The 21,697-nt window shown below is 50.6% G+C and overlaps 1 protein-coding gene across 1 annotated transcript; it reads right to left on the bottom strand.

Annotated features, from left to right (window-relative positions):
- Nucleotides 1-297: 297 nt before the first annotated feature.
- PINK1 (PTEN induced kinase 1) lies at nt 298-20,687 on the bottom strand. The gene is made up of 8 exons (XM_030324038.1): nt 20,251-20,687; nt 9,380-9,658; nt 7,687-7,787; nt 4,649-4,831; nt 3,958-4,121; nt 2,884-3,011; nt 2,384-2,620; nt 298-1,639 (listed from the first exon to the last, which is right to left on the bottom strand). Exons 1-8 carry the CDS (start codon nt 20,644-20,646, stop codon nt 1,382-1,384), a joined length of 1,746 nt encoding a protein of 581 aa, XP_030179898.1. The 5' UTR covers nt 20,647-20,687; the 3' UTR covers nt 298-1,381.
- Between the last annotated feature and the right edge of the window lie 1,010 nt (nt 20,688-21,697).

Raw genomic sequence — 21,697 nt, 5'->3', positions numbered from 1 at the left:
TATTTTCCTTAAGTGTGAAATCACGACACTTCCTCACTTCTCGGGGGAGAAGAGAAGGTTAATAACGCACTGAGGCCGGTGGGGAAATTGGGGTAACAGTGCTTGACTTAATAGAATTACAGAATTGCTTCTTTGAAAGGAACTAAAATATACGTTCACCTTGCTTTAGGCAGTAGCTGTAGTCCTAAAAAGCAGGTGTAAAATCACGTGAAATCCCTTCCTCATTGTCCTCTTTATTGTGTAAAGATCACTCTTAAAGCCACGTATTCAATTCAAAGCAAATAACCTCACGTCTTCTGCAGTTGAAAATGTGCATTTAATTCTTCACGATTTCTATAAGAAATGCTGGTCAAAAGGCAGATTAGCAATAAAACACTACACGGTTAACTTCCATTTCTTCATTACTTCTAGCTCCACTAGACTCGATTTAGTAGCTGGAGGAACTCAGTGGAAATGCTTCCGCAGACACACCCCAGAGCTTTCCAGAATGCTTGACTGAAGTGCGGAGGCTTCCTACTTCTCAGGCCTCACTGGATGTTTTCATTCTAACACCCGAATATACCGACCCGGGCAGATGTCTGCCTTAGCTCAGGAAGCACGCAGGCTGATTCATGGCTGCCACTTTCAAACAAGCCGCAGTCCCTTCCTGGAGTCATGCTCTGCTACCAACAGGCAGGGCCTTGCTGGGCCCTCTGGAAGGTGAGGGGGGAGGCACACGTCTGGGCCTCACTCAGCCTCACCTCCAGACCAGCTCAGCCACCGGCTTCACAGAGGTCCGTGAGGGCTTTTGGTCAGCAGGTAACACCTCACTCCTCCTCATTTGCTGCAGAGAATGCATGCCTCTGGCTGTGTGCTCCGGTCTTCTCACCTTCTATTAGCATTTACACACAAGGGGCCTTGTGATTAATCAGGGTGTCTTTTTAGAATTAGGCCTTTTGAATTCATCTAGACCAGGGGTTGGCAAACTCTGACTTGTGGGCCAGTCTGGCCTGCTGCCTGTTTTTCGGGTTTTCAAATAGTTGGAAAAAATTAAAATATTAGTTACCCGTGAAATTCAAATTTAGGTGTATTTACATATTTAAGACTGCTTCTGCGCTACGAGACAGTCCGTTTGCCAGCTCCTCGACGCTGCCCGTGAGAACGTCAGACCACACAGGTTACGTGAGGCACCTAGGATGGCACGGCTAGGGTGAGTTAGTAGCTACGGACTGAACTAGCTGTTCCTTCCATTTGCCAAACCAGAGGCCTTCTGGGGCTGACCAGCCCTCCCTACGCCATCTGTTCTGCTCCCGCCCTCACTCCTGGGAGCTCTGCCCATTCACAGACCATCACCACACGGATGCTGCTAAGTTCTTTTAGTAATTCAGCTACAGCAGGGCCCTTATAGGGCTGCTCTCCAGGAGCAGAGGAGCAGGGCTGCCTGGCACAGCGTTTCATACTCCAGGTTGGCCAGAAATAACATCTTCATCTTTGTCTCCACGCAGCTCTTCTCCGTGAGCCTGTTGGCCAGTAAAGTGGCAGCGGACTGTTGGAGGAGCCAGCCGACCATCTTGTCTAGTTTCAGATCCTTCAGGGCCAGGGTGTGTTCCCCCCAGAGGCTTAAATGAAGCACATTAGCAGCCACTCGGGCAGACGGTCTCTGCAACAGGCAGGGAAGCGGAAGCTGAGAACACGTGGCTGGCAAAGCATGTGGCCCCAGACCCGATCCGTTAACGAATCCTCATTTCAGGGTCTTCCCTTCTCTGGCCCCAAATTCTTGTCCACCCCATGTCTCTCCTTCCTACAACGCCCTTCGCTCTCCTGACACACGCTGGCTGCTCGCCCTCCAGGCTGCAGGCTTTTCCAGGTGCACAAAGGTGCCGCAGGCCACGTGTGTTGTGGAAATAGTCTCCCCGTCAAGGAAGGGCCACGAGCCACCTTAGACCTCTCCTCACTTAGTAACTGGTGGCACTGAGCACATGCTGTGCGGTGGCAGGGAGGCGGGAGGACAGGGGTTTGAACCGTGTCTGCCTTTGTGCTCTTCCCTAGGCATGCCGCCTGGCCTGGGCCTGGGCAGGTCCAGATCTGCTCTCGGGCGAGGCCTCACCTCTGTTTCACTAGATGTCGGCTGTTCCTAGAAGCTACAACTCTGTTAAACACTTCTTAAAAATGCATCTTCTTCCCTCTAAGTAACTGAAGCCACTGAAGCCAAGACAAGTTGCGTTGCTGGAACTGTAAGCTGGTGGCTACCTCCCCTACTCCTATTTATACTAAAGTTTGTTCTCCTGTACAAACTTGGTTAGGACAGAGGAGCTATCGGTGACTCTAGTCTTGCCCAAACCTGGTCTTTACTCTGGAACATAAACTTTCACACAACTCCTGCAAGACCTGGGGACAGCCTCACCTTGCTGGCCTCTCGCTGGAGCAGTGACCTCACCAACTGTCTTGCTTCTAGAGGCACCGACTTGGGCAGTGCGGGCAGCTGAGCCTCCTGGTAACTGCGGCTTTCAAGGTGAGCCCTGCCCTGGCCGTAAAAGGGATTAGAGAGCCCGAAGATTTCGTAGGCGAGTGCACCCACTGCCCAGGCATCGGCTTTGCTGTAGTCAATCACTGCTCTGGGGCCCGGGCAGGCTGTGGACACCTGTTAGGAAGCAATGAGTGAGCTTCACGCTGCTGGCACCTAGAACGCGTTCACGTTCCGGCACAGCATCTGAACCCAGAATTTGAGCTGTGGCTAGGACCCACGAGAATCTACTCAGGTTGCAGGGGACTTGTGCCAAATTAAGGGTCAGAAAAGATGGAGGTGTTGAGTAAATAATGAGGAAGTCAGTCTTGTCCTCTCAGTGGAAGCACGGTGGAGAAGTATGTTTGCTGATGGCACAAGACCTGCTCAGCGGGACTCACCTCAGGAGCCATCAGGCAGCCGTTTCCGCCCCGGTCCACATACCAGCTGGTGAAAGGCAGCTGCAGGCCAATGCGCTCATCAGCCAGGCAGCAACCAAAATCTGTGATCACCAACCAGGGGCAGCCATCTGGGGAAGGGACAGGCAGCGGTAAGTGACTGGCCCCTCCGAGAGGCCTTCCTATGATCCCTACCATGGCCACCGTCAAGACATGGGTGAGAGAGGTTTACAAGGATTCCATGTTGGTCCAGGAGCGCAGGCTGGCCAGGCCTGGATGGCTACCCTGTCCCCAGAGAGCTCAACGGGAGGGCCAGCTAAGTGGGCACGGAAATGCCTCCAGGAAATCAAAGCCCCCAAAGAACTGGATAAAAGCTTGGCTCAATCTAAGCAAGTAATCGGAGCTAGCCCAGGACTGAAGGAGCTGCTCATGGTTTACTCAGCAGATGGTGCTGGGCTCAGATGATCTCTAAGAGCTCTTACCACCCCAAGAATCTGATCTGAACTTGAAACCCCAAATCCAAACCCAAGAAACCGTTCCATTAGGATTTAGTTGTCTGTAAAAGTATTCACGCAGACTTTCTTTAAAAACCTAGTTCCTCTAGCAATTTAACTGCCTATTATTTTCAATCTAGTTCAAAACTTAGCAGACATACAAATCTCCTTTAAAACAGCCCAGGTAAGGGGCCATCTAGCCTCTACTTCAGTGCCTCCAGCGTGGGGAACTCAGGATCCCCACCCCAGGGGCAGCTGGGCTTATCTTTGGACAGCTCTCACTGTCTGAAAATGCTTTTTTCTACTGAGCTACAGTCTACCTCTCTTTTACTTTAAGAGAACTTCTGCCACCGAGTCTTGGGTTCTGTAAGTGGGCCACAGAAAGGAATCATTCCACAAGCCCTACAAAGAGAAAAAGGCCTCCATTTTGAAGGAGAGATTGCTCCCCTCTTGTGCATGGAGTGAAATTAAGACAACGTGTAACAGAACATACAAAGTCAAAAAGGACCTGAAGCGTCCTTAAATGTTTGCAGACATGAGTCTGGTGCGCCCCGGATGGCTGTGAGGTAGGGCAGGGACCCACCTGCGTCCAGCTCCACGAGAATGTTGTCAGATTTCAAGTCTCTGTGCGCGACGCCCTGTTGAACCAGATGATCCACCCCCTCCAGGAGCTGCAGGACCATCACGGTGGCGAGGCGGGGGCTCGGGGTGTTCATACGAAGGTACTGGCGCAGGGTGCAGGGGTAGCTGGTGGAGAGGGTGACAGGGCCTCTGGCTATCACACATCATTGGTCCCCAGCATCTTACTTACGATTAGGATGACGATCCTTCCTCATTGTGGAGTTTCTTAATCTTTTCTCCCTCAAGTATCCTTTCTGTTCCCACCCATTACCCTGAATTAGGAAGTGAGAGCTCGGGCCCCACGTGATGAAAGTAATGGAGCAGACACTCTTTCCTTAAAATGCCCATTACAGCAATGCCAGTAGGTACAGAGAGCAAGGAGAGAGAACTTTCTGTGTTAAACAAGACACACACAACTGGTAAGGCAAGCCGTAGAGAAGGAGCAAGAATCAAATGTACTAAAAACACTAGGTGAAAACTATGTTCTAAGTGAAGACGAAGTTCTATTTTCATGAAAAATCATCCTAAAGGGACGCTGCTCTCTAGGGCAGTCTGCCCTCACCGTGGCCTTGCCTTACAGAAGGACGAGGTGCCTCCTCCCTGCCACCCCGGGGGCTGCAGGTGCACAGGGCCAGGGGCCGCCTCCTACTTACTTCTTCATAACGAGGAAGAGTGTCCGCCCGTGGCCCAGGCCTTCGGGGTGAAGACGTGGCGGCAGCACATCAGGGTAGTCGACCAGGGCCCCTGGCAGCAGTGGTACAGAAGAGGTGAAGGCACGGAAGACCCGGATGATGTTGGGGTGAGGGGCCAGTTGCTTGGGACTTCCCTTGGACTTTCTAGTTCAGCCAAATGAGACCAACGGAAAGATAATTATACCAGGATAAATACTGACATTTAATCACCCATTTTAATCACTTAGTACAGATCTGCTTTGTGTCAGGTGCAGAGCCTGGTGTTAGAGTGAAAAAACAAACCCATAAAGATGACTAATCACATTTGAGGACTCCGCTGGCCCATCCATCTGTCCATCCATCCATCCCATGCTGCAGAATACAGTGGTCAAGAGACTCTGGAATCTGACTCTGGTTTGAGTTCCAGGTCGGCCACTGTAAGCCCTTGGTCAGGTTACTTCTCTGCGCTCAGTCTCAACTGCCAAAGGGAATAGGGTAGTAACACACCTTGTAAGGACCCAGAATCTCTATGATCGCAAGGTGTTGTGTTTTTTTTTTTTTTTTTTTTCAATGTTTATTTCAGAGAGAGAAGGAGACACAGAATCCAAAGCAGGCTCCAGGCTCCGAGCTGTCAGCACACAGCCCGATGCAGGCCTCCAACTCGTGAACTGTGAGATCATGACCTGAGCCAAAGTCAGATGCTCAACTGACTGAGCCACCCAGACGCCCCTATGATTGCCAAGTTCTAACCCTTAACATGGAGTATGAGCTCAATAAACCTTGGTTGAATAAATGAATCGGCACAGATGCAGGTTGTAGTACAGCCATCACTTGCCTGCCCAGACCTCCTCCTCAGGGATCCCCACACCCACAGGCCTGCTGGCACACAGTGGCCATGTTCTGGGTGGTGTGAGTCGGCCTGCTATGTATCAGCCCCACCCCTCAGGCACTACTGACTGGGTGGGCACCTGACCTAAGGGCAAGGAGCCTGCAGTCACATCGGAGACCCAAACGGTTGGTGGGAAAAGGGAAGGGGGCTGGTTAGATTCTCTCTTGGAGGAACATTAATGAAAAAACATGGCGGTAATCTAGCAGTCAGCAATGGAACTGACGGTGGAAGGTGCCGGCCAAAAGTCACCCATGTGATCAAAGGCACACAGGAACAGAAGAGCTATGGGGGAAGAAAGAAGGACACCGGGTGAGAGAGTTCAGAGTGGAGGAGAAACCCAAAAACACGAAGACAACACTGAGGGAGCAAGATGGCCACTCCCATCCGAAGATCCGCCTCAGTTCCCGAGCTTTGTAGAGCCAGTCCACAGGTGGCCTCCTACTGCTCTCGCTCTCCAGTCCATCTGAGTGCACCCCTGCGTGAAAGTGTTCCTAGCCTTGGGGCACCAGAGCTAGTAATAGAATCAGGAGGATCACAGTTCAGGGTCGTCTGTGCCACAGTGGGAAAGCTCGGCTCGGTTGCCATGGGAGCCTGGGGATGAGCGTGTCCGTGTAAGGTATGTGTGTGTGGAGACCTGGAGTGGGACAGGAGGCTGTGGGGAGGGCAGCCCAAGTACAGCTAACTGCAACGCAGGAAGACAGGCAAGGAGGAGTGCGGTGCATTTGGAGGAGGGCCTTATGGATTCAATACGGTGGAGCACAGAGTGTAAGTGTTGGGGGGAGAAGTGGGAGGAGCAGATCACAAAGGTCTGAGCCTGAGGTCCCTAGATGAGCAGAGGCTAGGTAGAAACAGAAGTGCTCTCAGGGACTGAGACCGTTTCTCCTGAGTCACTGATGCCATATTCATGGAATCATCCAATGGACATTTACTGAGCCGCAAGGGTACACAGCAAACAAAACAGAAAAGCCCTGCCCTCAAGAGCTTCTAGGACAGCGGGAGAGAGAACAGACAGACATCTGTGATTTAAGGTCAAATGGGGATAAATGCCGTGAAGACAAATTAAAGCAGGGTAAGGGACTGGTGAGAGACAAGGACCACTTCAGATGGGAGGTCTGGGCGGCCCCTCCACCACAGAGGCATTGGTGCTCACATGAGCTACCCGACAGCACGTCAGCAGGCTGAGGTGAACACAGAAAGCCGCCTGAAGACAGCTGTACCCCTCAGAAAGCAGCAGACATGCAGACACCCACTTTTCCCTACGAAGGACTAAGGAGAGGAGGACGATACTAAGAACCCCCAGTCACAGGGAGCCTTCCAAACCATAGAAGGGGCTTTCCATGCGTCTTCTCAAGTCCCTGTGTCTACCTTCCCGTTTCTGACAGCACTGGGTCTAGAAACTAACCCTCCAGTAAGTTGCCAAATGCAGCCCCTGCTGGCGGTCCACAATCGTGAAGTGACCACACGTGTCTCTGTCACCCGCTCAGCGTCGATCCTCACCACCGCACACCTGGCGCTTACAAAGCACGAGGAGCATGAGCTGCCGTCCACCCCTTCTTCTCTCTGTGGAGAAGGCCTCTCTGCCTTCCCTCCTGCCCAGGTGGTGCCTCCTCATCCTTCCAAAGGCAGCACTGATGGTCGCTTCAAGAGGCCCATCCGTTCGCGCTCCCCCAGCGCCTGAGCACACACGGCCGTAGGTAGCGCTTACCTCCCCGGCCTCTGCTCCCACCTTGTCCGGCTCCTCTGTCACACACAGAACTCTTGGGGACCAAGCCCCCCACCTTTTAATCTCTTGACATTGCCGCTGTTAGTGGAATGAGTGCTACCTCTGCTGGGGATGGAGTTCAGCGACAGGGAGGAGGCATTCCACCTGGGCATTGCTTAAGAGCAATCAGATCAACTTTCCAACATTCTGAATTGGGCGTTTTTGGATGGCCTTCTCTGGGAGATCTTCAGTTGGGGTCAGATGATCTGCAATCCTCTCCAAGTGAAATTATCCAGCAACTACAAATCCATCATTCGCCGCATCATTCAGTGAGCATTTATGATCGACATGACGCCACACCGAGGACACAGGGGAGGATTCTGCTCTCGCGGAACTCACAACCAGTCCGGTGCGCAGAGGGGTGCGTACCTGTAAGTGACTGCTCCGTACTCCCCGGCCAAGGCCACTCGACTAGCTGGGACTAGCTCCTGGCTCATTGTGTTCAAGATGGCTTCACTGGAAGAGCCTGCCTGGAACACAATCATGAATTCAGGGTTACGTGGACTAGAGCAAGTCCGAGTCTTCCTTGTAATCTGGACCAGACAGCTACTGCCTAGAATTTTTTAAAAAAAATCTTAAAGTAATCTCTATACCCAACGTGGGGCTTGAACACACAACTCCAAGATCAAGAGTCACATGCTCCACAACCGAGCCAGCCAGGTGCCTCTAGAATTGGTTTTGCCATTCAAGATAGGGGCAAGCCAAGCCTAGTCTCTCCTGGGAGGGAAGAGATACTGTCCCCCACCACCTCCCAGGGGGCTGCCACACCCCACCTCAGTCTCCGGGCAGCTCAGGTGCCCAGGGCAGGAAGGGATGGCAAGATGGTCACGGTCAGGGATCTTTCTCACTGCCATCAATGCCTCCAGTCCCCACCAGGCTCAAAACTGGCCACTGGAACACGAAGACTCCCCCTGGCAGGCTGCCTTCAGCAGACAGGCAGAGATGGACAAACTCGCCCTGGATAAAGTGGTGCTGAATCACAGGACAGCCCTCCCCACCCCTCCAGTAGAAAGAGCCAAACTCGAGGAAAAACACCCAATTTCCTCGTTTCATTATGAATGGCACTCACGCCCTGTGGAACCTGTTAGGAACCCTACAGGAATTAAGTCTTTTAGCTTTTGTGAGCACAGTAGGTGCCATGCCCATCAGTGGAGGTTTGATGCCAACACTGGATGTTTCCCAGGCCAAGCACTTGGCTACTTGTTAGCTATTAGCCAGCTGGAAGGGCAATAGTCTAATAACCTTCATCCCCCAGATCAAAACAAGAAACTGCGTTCGTGGGGCACCCGGCTGGCTCAGTCAGTGGAGCGTGCAACTCTGGATCTCGGGGTTGTTGAGTTCAAGCCCCACGTTGGATGTGAAGATTACTTGAAAATAAAATCTTTAAAAAAGAAAGAGAGAAACTGCATTCTTTAATGTCCAGCATGAGCTGTGTCCCATTCTTAGGCTTGGACGGATGCTCTGGGAAGGAGAAAGAACATTAGGTCTTAATTAATTTTCTAAACCCATCTATATAGTGAAAAGGGAAAGAAATTAGACAGAAATCTGTTTTTGTGGAGGGAAAAAACTCAATTTCCCAAAGCTTTGCGTCCTTCCAGAGTTGAGGGCAGGGAGGTGACAAGCAAGCCTGTGATCTGGAGGTGAGGCTAAAGGGGGAGTCTGGAGGACAGGCGTGTGGCCTCTCCTCTCGAGTGAGGCAGGTCAGGGGAAAGAGGGAGGGTGGCGGTAAACTGCGCACCTGAATCCAGCTAATGGACCAGCACTGACAAATGAGAACTCAGGTGCTCAGGCCCTTGCCGCCCGTGTGTGGTGCACAGACCAGAAGCACGGGCATCACCAGGGACCTTGTGAGAAAGGCAGCATCTCAGCCCCGACCCCAGACCAGCTGACCAGAATCTGCCTTTTAACCCGATCCCCAGGCGATTCGCCGACTGTCACAATTTGAGGCGCCCAGACTGTGGAGACTCCGCCCGTCTACTTCCCGGTAAAGGGCACTATCGGGTCCACCAAGACTGGCGTTTTGAGAAACGCCCAACCCAAAGGCGAAAGGCCCCCTCCTCACCGAGATGTTCCACATCATCTTGATGGCTAAGGGAAAGCCAGGGGCCTGGGAAGCCGGCTCCTCTTCCTGGGGAGCGGTATCTGGGCCTCTGCCAGGAAGCCCGATGCTCCTTGCCACCTCCAGGCTCTGGGGCAGCACAGGCATGGTGGCTTCGTACACAGCTGCGCTGCAACCCTTGCCAATGGGCTGTCCTATCACATACTCCTCCAGCCGGAAGCCCTGCCAGCATCGGGTGTCCAGTGGGTCCGGGAGCAGCTTGTTTTTCTGGGTGAAAATTGCCTGTGAGGAACAAAACAGGCGCGATGAGCCAAGGTGCCTAATAAAGCTCAAGTAAAGGGAAGTCGGGGGAGTGGGGGAGAGGCAGAGCCAGGCAAGGTCTTCACCAACAGGATCAAGAGCTAATAAAAGCACAACCAAACTGGGTTTTACTGCTCACCCTGGGGTCAGGCCACCTACCTTTCTCTCCCGTTATTCGGAAGAATGTTTTCTCAAACTCTGTACCTTCGCTGCAAACAGAGACGGCCCAACACAGAACACTTGTTAGTTAAGAGGCCAAAACTTCTAAATTCTGCAGCTGGCACACCTTGCCTGTTGAGCTCCCGGCACAATCTCAGAGGCTTCTGATCTCAGAGACCACTCTCTGTCGTGCAAGGACCCTGGCAGGCAGCTGCCATTGGGTGGTTCTCGGGAGCTGTGGACGGGCAGCTCTCCTTTGGTCTTCAGAGGAATCCGAGGGTGGTGTTTGGGCAAGTCTGTGTCTGCTACTAATGCCATCGCAAAGGGTTTTGGAGGCTTTGTACGGGCTGCCAGCCCGGCGGCCGGATCTGCCCGATTGTTCCCCCTGGGCAATCAAACAGTCTGATTTCTGGTGTCCTGGGCCATGGGCACCGGCTACCTCCTTGGGTTCCAACATGGCTCTAATAATCCTAAACTGCCTGAAGTCTACCTCAAGTGTGCAGTTTGCAGGGCTTCAGGAGAAAGGGCAGTGTTAGGGAATGGGAATAGGAGAAAATTGGAAACCTTAGTTTGGAGAATCATAACCAGACACTGGAGGAAATCAGAATTCACAATCCAGCCCAGTTTAAGAGGCAAACAACAAACATCCAAACACAGTTAATCTAACGTCCACAAAGGTCTGATTTTTTTTCCTAAAATCACCCCCACTTCCACCAAAGATAACCAAATTAAGACTCCAGCTTTAACAACGTTGGCCTAATTATTTCCATGAGCGCTGCAAGAGTGACTAGCCATATAGAGTTTGCCTTTTTTTTTTTTTTAAATCTGCTTTGCTGGAACTTCTCAAAGAATTTCAGACTGAACTTTCAATAGCCTCTCAGGGCTAAGAAGCCAAGCCAAGTACTTGCCATCAGACGCTGTCTGCAATACCTATAGATTCGGGTAAGTTCCTCTCTTCTTGAGGTCCCTAAAATATCCTGAGGTTCCTGCACCTGCCAGAAAATGAAAGCTGATTTTTCCAAGGCACTTCATTGGCTCCAAAACGTCAGCCTTAGTTCCTTAAAGCTGTCTGCTCATATCTGAGTCAATGCACGTCTCCCTCAAATGTGATAGTCCAGTCAAAGCCCTGATAATATAACCAATGTTTCCAAATGTGTCCTGTCCTAAGAACAGATTCTTACTGAACGTATACAAATACATACATTGCCATGAAAATATAAGAATACTCACTGAGAGTTTCCGAATCTGGAGGGATCAGGTGGGGAGAAAAAGATAAATGTATCATGTTTGTTTACAAAGGGATTATTCTACCAAATTTCTGCAAGTCATAATAGCTTAAGAGGAAAACACTTTCCTTAAATCTGGAAGAGCAAACATTAGAGAACCAGCAGCGTTTCAATCAAGAGTAATTATCTTCCTCAATTCATTCAGTCCCATGTTACTAATTCTTGCTCTGTTTGAATGGTTTTCCTGTTAGTTCCAGAAGTTCTTACTCAGTTTGGCTTTATCATCTTACTGGTATGAGAGACCCGTATTTGTCAAAAGTCCTTCCCATGAATCTCCTTAAGCTGAAACCCATCTGTAATAGCATCAGAGTAAAACAATAACTATAAATGACAGAAAACTAAAAAAATGGCCATGGTTTTTCTGTGACCAATAATTCAATAATTGGTCAATAATTGGAATTACAAATGATGACATTACCCCAGGACATATCAAAACCTTAGGAATTTTATACAGTTTCTGGAAGAGTTATAGCATCCACTCATACAATCTAAGGTTTATCCTCACTTATTTGACAGTGCTTCCCATGTAATTTGACATACCAAATAAACAAGCCTAATTAGTAAAAAAAAAAAAAAAAAAAAAGATTTCATTTAGAAGTTGAATCTTGGGAAGTTGGTCAGAAATGTCAGAAGGCTTTACTTACTATTATTTTTTTAAGTGTATTTATTTGATAGAGCGTGAGCACGAGCGGGGGAAGGACAGAGAGAGGGGGGGACAGAGAATCCCAAACAGGCTCCCAATGTGGGGCTTGAACTCTCCAACTGTGAGATCATGACTGAGCTAAAATCCAGAGTCAGACGTGTAACTGTAACCACCTGAGCCACCCAGGCACCCCAGTATTTATGTTTGAGAGAGAGGGAGAGAGTGCATGAACTCTCGAGTGGGGGAGGGGCAGAGAGAGAGGGGGACCTGAGACTCTGAAGCAGGTGCTGATCTGTCAGTGCAAAGCCTGACGTGGGGCTCAAACCATGAGATCATGACCTGAGCCCACGTTGGATGCCCAACCAACTGAGCCACCCAGACGCCCCAGAAAACTGTCGTTTGTAACAGGAAAACCAAATTCTAATCTTATATTGATGTACTTCTGATAGCAAAACTCATTCATTCCAACAAGGCGAATTTTTGAAAAATGGTATGTAGTCCCTCCTTTGTCCCTCCCTGTCACTGCCCATGTTGACATACACTTACTGAGACGGGGCCATCCAGGGTGCTGCACGGAGCTGAGTCCTTGTGCTGGGATGTGCTGACCAGAACCCCCATCGGGAATGAAGGACCCTCAGCTGGTGGGCATGCTGCTAATGGTTCTTAGCTCTCAGGGCTCACGAGCGAGGGCGTTGACTGAAGACACCTGCCTTGTCCAGGCCATGCCCTCTTCCCAGGCGGTCTCATCTAATGGCCATGCAGTACAAGTGTATGAAAGTCCAGCCCTCTGCCCCGGTTTAGGCTGGTTCTAAAGAGGAACCCAACTTTTGGAAACTCCTCAGAGAGTCAGCTGAGGCTTCTGTTGAGGTTGTGTCACTGCTCAACCTCTGCCTGATCCTGTTCTCTCAACCAGCCTTCTCTTCCCCAGGTGTCGACCACTCCCTAAAAAACTTCTTTATGCACTCATCTCCATAATCTTAGTCCCGACCGTGCACAAAATTCCTTTCCAAAGATTTCCTTCTCACAAATCTTCTACAACTTCTTAAAATCAGGTTTTGTCCTAAGTTTTCCTTCTTTAAATAACCAGTCTCAATTCCCTTGCATACAGAGTTGTTTCCCTTAATAGAAGCCAAAAAGAAACCCATGTTAGTTCTCAGTGATTATGTTTAGATTACCAAAACACTTTATAACATGAACCTATTGACTTGCAGTAAACACAGGCAGAATAAACAACAGTTGTACCTCCTACGTCTACTACTGGAAACTTTAAAAACACGTCCATTTTAATTAAACCAACAACCCTGAATTAGCTTTAATATTGAATATTTTCCCAACTCACATGAACTTAAAAAGTGTTTTTCTCAGTTTTGGAATGCCTAATTCTTACAAGCACTTGCCTTTAAACCATCTACATTGACCTCTTTGTCAAATTAATTTTAGTAGCACCATCCACAGGTAGAGAAAAAAATCTCACATTTACAACACACATGGACACACATACAGATACACAAGCAGGATGCAAACAAAATCTGGGCCACCTGGGTGGCTCAGTCAGTTGAGTGTCCGACTCTTGATTTTGGCTCAGGTCATGATCTCACGGTCGAGCTCTGAGCTGAGCATGGAGCCTGCTTGGGATATTCTGTCTGTCTGTCTGTCTGTCTGTCTCTTTCTCTCTCTCTCCTCCCACCCCCTTAAAATAAATAAGTAAACATTAAAAAAAAGATGCAAACAAAATCTTAAAGGCCCAGTTTCCAAATATATCATAATTTATGGATCCACTGATTGGTCATTTTTCTCCAGTCTAATGAATACTGTGGGAAAGCAGTGTTGCAAAGCAAGAACTGCCCAATTTTGGAGAATACAGACCAAAGGGCTGCATTCGGGGATCAAATTCACTTTCCATTTTCCAATCAGAATACGGCTGGTTTTGTCCAAAGATACCAAAAGCTGCAGCAACAAACAAACCAAATGAAGCACTGAGTGCCTCTGGGAGCACTGGTTCCTGCCCCAGGCTTCGTTGTCTGACCCAAACAGCTTCCTAGTCAACTTTCAGACAAGGGGGCGCAGAGATCCACACCAAAGCCCCCTGTTTGGAGGCACCCAATGGGAAGAGGAAATGCGCTCACCTGCCCTTGCATGTCAAGTACTCATCAAGAGGCGTGTCCACCCGAAGCCAAAAACCATTTCCTCGCTGCAAAAGTTAAATTGGGTCCCCAAGGCTGGCAGTGCCCAGTTGGGGTTGGGCTCTGGGGACAGTCCCTAGGACAAAGAGCCTAGGCAGTCGCTTGGACTGGTCACCACACTCCCAGAACCGGCTGGGGCTGAGAAACCACAGGCAGAGAGCTCCTGTTGGCTCACAGCAAAATCAGTCACTGAGACAGTGAATGTGCAGCAAGGAAAGGGTTTTTTCAAGAGGCCACCTGAGTCTGAGACGAGAACCCAAGCCTCAAATCCAGCTATCCAGAGGAAGAGAGTCAGGGATATTTAAAGACCAGAGGAGGGGTGCCTGGGTGGCTCAGTCGGGTGAGCATCCAACTCTTGATTTTGGCTCAGGTCATGATCTCACAGTTCGTGGGATCGAGCCCCATGTCAGGCTCTGTGGTGACAGCACAGAGCCTGCTTGGGATTCTCTCTCTCCCTCTGTCCCTCCCCTGTAAGCGTGCTCTCACTCAAAGCAAATAAACATTTAAAAATAATAAAGGCAAGTGGAAAAGGTCTGGGTAAAAGGTTGCTGTTGTGTTTATTAGTCCCATTAACCCTCTGGTTACCAGTTTCACATTCACACATCACTCTTCCGTTCAAACACCTAACAGCTTACTCAGCACCTTGGCTGGGTGCTTCCTATTTGTGAAGACTTTCACAGGACTCATCTGCCCACAAGCGCCTTTCATATGCCTCTCTCTGGACCCGATTCCATTGTGTTGTTCCACCTTATTTAGCCCGACTCATCCATCAAGTCCCAACTGGAGCTCCTCCCTCTTCGATAACCAGCCTGGACATCTAGCCTGCAGCAACCTGTCCTTCTGGAGGATTCCTACAACACTTCGTATCTATGAGCTAGTTCATGATAACTTTTAACTTAAGGAAGAAAGGAAGGAAAGAAAGAAGGGAAGAAGAAACATAGAAAAGAAAGACGATCTCACTGTGCCAACTGGTTTCTAAACTCCATAGAGCAGAACCGATGTTCTGTAATCTTTTATCAACCATGGCTTTAAGAATGAGACTCACAAAAGTTACAAAAAACCCCAAAAAACTACAAAGTGTCCCCTGTCCCTTCAGTTGCCTCCCATGGTGACATCTTATAAAGCAGCGATACAATATCAAAACTGGGAACGTGAATTGGTACAGTGCTATCAACTAGACCTCAGACCTTACTCAGTTTTTACCATCTTTTAAAACCTGCATTCATTCGTGAGTGTGCAGCTCTATGCAAGTTTTTGAACAGGTGAAGTTTAATATAAAGAATTATTGACTTGGGGCACCTGGGTGGCTCAGTCGGTTAAGCGTCCAACTTCAGCTCAGGTCATGATCGCGTAGCTGTGGGTTCGAGCCCCGCATCAGGCTCTGTGCTGACAGCTCGGAGCCTGGAGCCTGCTTCCAATTCTGTGTCTCCCTGTGTATCTCTGCCCCTTCCCCACTCACACACTCTCTCTCTCAAAATAAATAAACGTTAAAAAAATTATATAAAAAAAGAATTATTGACTTTAACAGCAAATTGAAATAACAAGGGATTCACTGATAAGGTGCCTTGGTATTTACTGGAAATCCCCTTTCTGTGGTGGAGACTCATTCGCAGGGAGGTGCCTCAGTGGAGGCACTGCTCTCCGAAACTGCCTGGGGGCTGGGGGCGCCAGGCGAAGCAGCTGAGCACCTGACACCTCGGGAGTCACCTGCTGGGGTGGCCCCGCGCGCAATGCAGGTAACGAGAGCCGGCAAAGCAAGCACACCCTCAGGGAACCAGCAAGCCGAAGCCTTTCCTCCCGTCATCCCTCTGGTGCCCTCTACTGACAAGTCATGTCACACACCTAGCAAAGGAAAACAAGTTCAAAGGCCCAGGTCAATTCTCGCAGAGCAACAAGCCGAATTGGAGCTGAGTCAATACATCGATAAGTGGGAACACCATGGAACTTGGGGCGTTACCGGCATTCAGTGAATCGGGCTGCTACAGCGTGCGGTGAGCTGAGCAGTCTCACACAGGAAAGAACCATCCCCGTAATGGTGCCAGTAGCACCCCTGTATCAGCCAGGGTCCCGGCAGGAGACAGTAGCACACTCAAACAAGGATGGATACTCTGAGAAGAGTCTCTTGACATGGTTGTGGACATGTGTGGGGAAACCGGGGGAGAGCACAGATCCCTGGGGCTGCTTACCTCCCCCAGGTCTGGAGAGGCAGGAGGCTCATGAGACCCAGGAGAGAAGCATGGTGGAAAGAGCTGCCTGACAGGATGACCGGGGCTGTGACCTTTCAGCACAGGGTGCAGCCGGCCACAGGCCCTGAGATGGAGAATACCCCAAACCCACGCTCTCCCCTCTGGCCTGCTGGTGCCACAACCCACATCCCACTCCAGCCCCCATGTCGGGTGAGCCCAGATGGAAGCCAGGAGTTTGGAGAGCCATCGGACTCTCCACCGGGCCCCGCTGAGGTCCTGCTTGATGGGGAGGGGGTCGAGGGCTGGGCGGGGATGGGGCTGGCTGTGTCCCGACGCTGCTCCTCCAGCCCCAACCTGAGCCCTGTGCCCAGTCAGCCCCCAGAACCTCATATTTGGACAGCACCTCCTCCAACAAGTTCCGATGAGGGCCGGGTTGGACACAGCAGGGAGGTCTGAGACGTCCAGGCCCTGGTAGCTGATGGCACAGCCACTGGCATGGCAGCCTCTACAGGCAACACCTGAAACTCTAAGACCTCAAGAGAGAAATGGCCACGTTCGTTTGACCATATCCACTCCTTGTCCTGAAACGTGGCAGCGCCCCCTGCGTCAGGACGAAATGGGCACCTTCCAAGTATGCTCCTTGATGCAGGTGAAGGGTCCAGTTTTCTGAGGCACCTTCAACACCTGCTGTCGGGACAGGTGTTCTCGCAGAGCCTCCACGTCATACAAGCGGTCAGCCAGGAACTGGAGCAGCGGCCTTTCCTTCTTCTGATTGCCCTCCAGGGCCACCGCCCTGCTCAGGCCACAGATGCCCCCAGGACTCCCATGACAGACCGGGGCCGCCAGGTGCAGGGACTCTTAAAGCCCCCAAACTCTTCCTTCAGTCTCCCTCCAGTCTTCTCTTAGCCTGCTCTGATTCTGCCCTGGGCGCCGCCACCGCGCCGGGATGAGGTCAGCTCTACGCAGTTTTATTCCACGTACAGATTCGTGTAGTCACCACCACGATCAAGACTCAGAACTGTGCCATCACTGAAGAACCTCTTTGTGCTACCTTTTTGTATCTGCACCTCCCCTCGCCACCCCCGTCCTCTGGCAACCACTGATCTGTTCCCCATCTCTATAGTTTTGTCACTTTAAGAACATTATATAAAGGGGGGCGCCTGGGTGGCTCAGTCGGTTGAGCGTCCGACTTCAGCTCAGGTCATGATCTCATGGTCCGTGAGTTCAAGCCCCATGATGGACTCTGTGCTGACAGCTTGGAGCCTGGAGCCTGCTTCGGATTGTCTCCTTCTCTCTCTGCCCCTCCCCTGCTCATGCTCTGTCTCTGTCTCAAAAATAAATAAAAACACTAAAAAAAAAAAAAAGGAATGTTATATAAATGGAGTCACACAGTATATACCCCTTTGGGACCTTTTTCACTAGGCATAATATCCTTGAGGTTGTTACCTGTATCAATAGTTGATGCCTGGTTATTGCTTAATGTTCACCGTACGGCTGTACCAGAGTTTAGCAATTCACCTGCCGAAGGATGTGCGGGTTGTTTTTAATATTTTGCTACTGTGAATAATGCTGCTATGACTATTTACTATTTAAATCATTTTTAAATGTACAGTTCCATGGCACTAAGCACATTCACCTGGTTGTGCCACCATCACCACCATTCATCACCATGACTCTCTTCATCTGGCAAAACTGAAGCTCTATATACACTCAACATTAACTTCCCATTCCCTCCTCCCTCCAGTCCCTGGTAGCCACCATTCCACTTTCTGTCTCTGTGAATTGACTAAGTATTTCATATGAGTGGAATCATACAATATCTGTCCTGTTGTTGTGTGTGTTTTTTAAAGTAGGCTTCATACCCAACCAGGGGCTTGAACTCACGACCCTGAGATCAAGACCTGACATCAAGAGTTGGATCTTGTTGGGGGGTGGGGGGGGGAGGGGCGCCTGGGTGGAAGTCGGTTGAGCATGTGACTCTTGATTTCGGCTTACGTCATGATCCGAGGGTCGTGGGATGGAGCCCCACGTCGGGCTCCGTGCTGAGTATGGAGACTGCTTAAGATTCTTTTTCTTTTCTTTCTTTCCCTTTCTTTCCTTCCTTTCTCTTTTCTTTTGTTTTCTTTCTTTCCTTCTTTTTCTTTCCTTCCTTCCCCTCTCTCTCTCTGCTCCTCTCCCCCACAAGCACTCTCTCTCTCTAAGAGAAAAACAAAGGTCGGACTCTCGGGGTATCTGGCTGGCTCCGTCGGTAGAGCATGTGACTCCTGATATCAGGGGTTGTAGGACTGAGCCCCACATTGGGTGTAGAGATTACTTAAAAAAAAATCTGAAAACGAAGAGTCCAACACCGCAGCGACAGAGACTCCTAGGCATCCCAACACCTACCCTTTTGTAATTGGCTTATTTCACTTAGCATAATGTTCTCAAGTTTCATGCATGTTCTACCACGGGTCAGAATTTCTTTTCAAGGCTGAGTAATACTCCATTGTATTTAGATACCACACTTTGTTTACCCATTCATCCATCCATGGATATGTGGGCTGCTTCCGTCTTCCGACTATTGTGAACAACGCTGCTGTGAACATGGGGGTACAAACATCTGCTCAAGTCTCTGCTTTCAGTTCTTCTGGGCACATACCCAGAAGTGGACTTGCTGTATCAAATGAGAAATCTATTTGTAATTGTTTGGGAACTGCCATACTGTTTTCCACATCTACATCTCCTGCTGACAAGGACAGCAGCTGGGGACTAGGCCAGACATCACCTGTCACCCAAACTGGCCAGAGCTCAAACATGAGACACTCTGGTGATGGATGAGTCAGGAGAACTGGAACAAGGGCTGGAAACCAGAAAACACGGCAGACATTGCCCAGTCCTTGACCAGCTGTGTCCCTGGGCAAGTCACACTACCTTCCCTGACCTCCACCCTAAGCTGTACAATGCAGGCACTGTAGTAACGCAGTGAGTGGTTTCAAATCCCAGGAAGAAGACTGAACCCCCCTGGAAGAAATGGGAATTCGGCCAGTGGATGGCCTTCAGACTTGAACCACAACAATGGCTCTTCCTGGGTCTCCCGCCTACCTAACTACCCCACAGATTCTGGATTTGCCAGCCTCCGGAATTGCAGAGACAACTCCTTAAAACAAATCTGTTTAGGGGCGCCTGGGTGGCGCAGTCGGTTAAGCGTCCGACTTCAGCCAGGTCACGATCTCACGGTCCGTGGGTTTGAGCCCCGCGTCGGGCTCTGGGCTGATGGCTCAGAGCCTGGAGCCTGTTTCCGATTCTGTGTCTCCCTCTGTCTCTGCCCCTCCCCCGTTCATGCTCTGTCTCTCTCTGTCCCAAAAATAAATAAAAAAACGTTGAAAAAAAATTAAAAAAAACAAAAAAAACCAAAAAAAACCCACAAATCTGTTTATAAACACATGCTATTGGTTCTGTCTCTCTGCAGATGCCTAATACAGATTTTGGTTGAACAGAAACACAGATCTCTGAGCTATTTTAAGCACTTGAAAAGCTCAACTCCCACCCCCACCCCCACCCCATATTCAGTGGCTCCTGATAAATTTACACAGGTTAACTAAAAACTGTTAGGTCCTGTTTTCTACCGCTGTTCATAGTTTTTACTTTGGCTTCAGCTATGTCACTAACTTGGCTAAACTGTGGAGGCTTAGGTTAAAGGCACAGGCCTTGGAGAGTCAGACTTTGGGTACTGGCCTCTATTAGCTGTGTGCCTTTGAGCAAATTACTCCACCTCTCTGAGTACTTTTCCCCATCCATAAACTGAGGATGACAGCTACCTCAGGAACAGAAGTGCTATGATTTAACTGTCATTACATTTTAGAAAATTAAACACAGAGCCATTAGCCCTGGTGCAGCGGGAGCTATAATTAGCAGCATAACGACGGAAAGGTGCTGTTTGAGGAAGGGAAAATGTGAGGTGCTGGCTCCATATCAGGAGATCAGTATCACCGCAAATGAACCTTCACTGGTCATTTCCAACGAATTTCCAGCTCTGACAGAGGTAGAGCTTGACCCACCGCGGCCCCAGGCAGCAGGTGATCCCAGCCCCGCCCCTCGCCCCGCCCCCACATTAGCCCCGCCCCCGGCTGGCGCCCACCTGGATCTCCTGACAGGCCGACGCCGCCCGCCGGCCCTCCGCCTGCTTCTCCTCGATGAGGCCCAGGCCCAGACCGAAGGCCAGAAACACGGCCCGGCCGCAAGGGCCCGCGCCACCCCGGGCCCGCACAGCGAACTGCCGCTGGAGCCGCGCCGCCAGCCCGACCACCGACTGGCGGAAGAAGCGGTAGCGGTCGGGCAGCCCGAGCCCGAGCCTGCGCGGCTCCGCGCCGGGTCCCGCGGTCTGACCCCGGCGTTCTCCGCGGCCCCATCCCGCCGCCGGGCCCGGCCGCTCGGGCCGTCCCCAGCCATAGGCCGGGCCAGGCTTGGCCGTGAAACGCAGCAGTAGCGCTCGACCCAGCTGTAGGCCCCGGCCCAGCGCCTGTCGCACCGCCATGGCGGCACCGCGACCCGGTCCCCCAGCCGCAGGCCTCCGGGACGCCGCGCACCACAACAAACTTCAGGGACGGCGCCTCTACGCAGGCGCAGGCGCCGAGGGGCGGGGCGGGGCGGGGCGGGGCGGGGCCGCCGCTCTAGCGGTTCCCCGGCTGGGCGCGAGAGGGCGCCGTGTGCGCACCTGCGCGACGGGTAGTTTCTCGCTCTTGCGCACTTTGAACCCGGCGTGGAGGGATTAAGCGTTAGGGAAATTCTGAGTGTGAACATCGCTGGTCCTGGGCCAAATCGAGAAACTGATAAAGGAAACTAATATTTATTGACTATCACCCGCTGCGCCAGACTCTTTACATCTGTTAATTTATTTAATTTTCGCACAAAGATAGGAATGTCATTTTTACAGATAAGGAAACATGCATTGAAAGGGCAGTGACTGGGACACCTGGGTGGCTCAGTCGTTGAGTGTCCGACGTCAGTTTAGGTCATGATCTCACAGTTTGTGAGTTGGAGCTGGCGTCAGGCTCTGTGCTGGGCGCCTGGAGCCTGCTTCGGATACTGTGCCTCCCTCTCTCTCTCTCTCTGTTCCTCTTCCACTCGTGTTCTGTCTCTCTCTCTCAAAAGTAAATAAAACATTAAAAAAAAAATAAGAAAGAAAGGGCAGTGACTGAGGTCCCATTCGTTGTCAGAGCTGAGATTAAAGTTCATGTTGCCCTGATTCTTGGGTCCTTGCCCACCCCACCACTCATGCCCTTAGGCTCCTCTCTACAAGCCCACAGTCCTGGTAGCTTCCTAGGACTCTCCAAGAGAATTCCCACCCAAAGGCTACATTTTTCAGATGAGTAAACTGAGGCCCCAAGACATGGAACAACTTGCCCAAAGTCACAGTGGCAGAGTCCTGTTCCCCAAACCCACTGTTAGGAATGGCTGATAAAGGGATTTGTTCTGAGTGACTTTTTTTCTTTCCTTTTCTTGGCTTTTTTTAATGGGAAATTTCAAGCATACACAAAAAATAGAATAATATGGTGAACCCCATATCACCAATTACGAACAAATAG

The sequence above is a fragment of the Lynx canadensis genome, chromosome C1 (assembly GCF_007474595.2).
Source record: "Lynx canadensis isolate LIC74 chromosome C1, mLynCan4.pri.v2, whole genome shotgun sequence".
Taxonomy (NCBI): domain Eukaryota; kingdom Metazoa; phylum Chordata; class Mammalia; order Carnivora; family Felidae; genus Lynx; species Lynx canadensis.
This window is presented reverse-complemented; position numbering and strand designations above follow the sequence as displayed.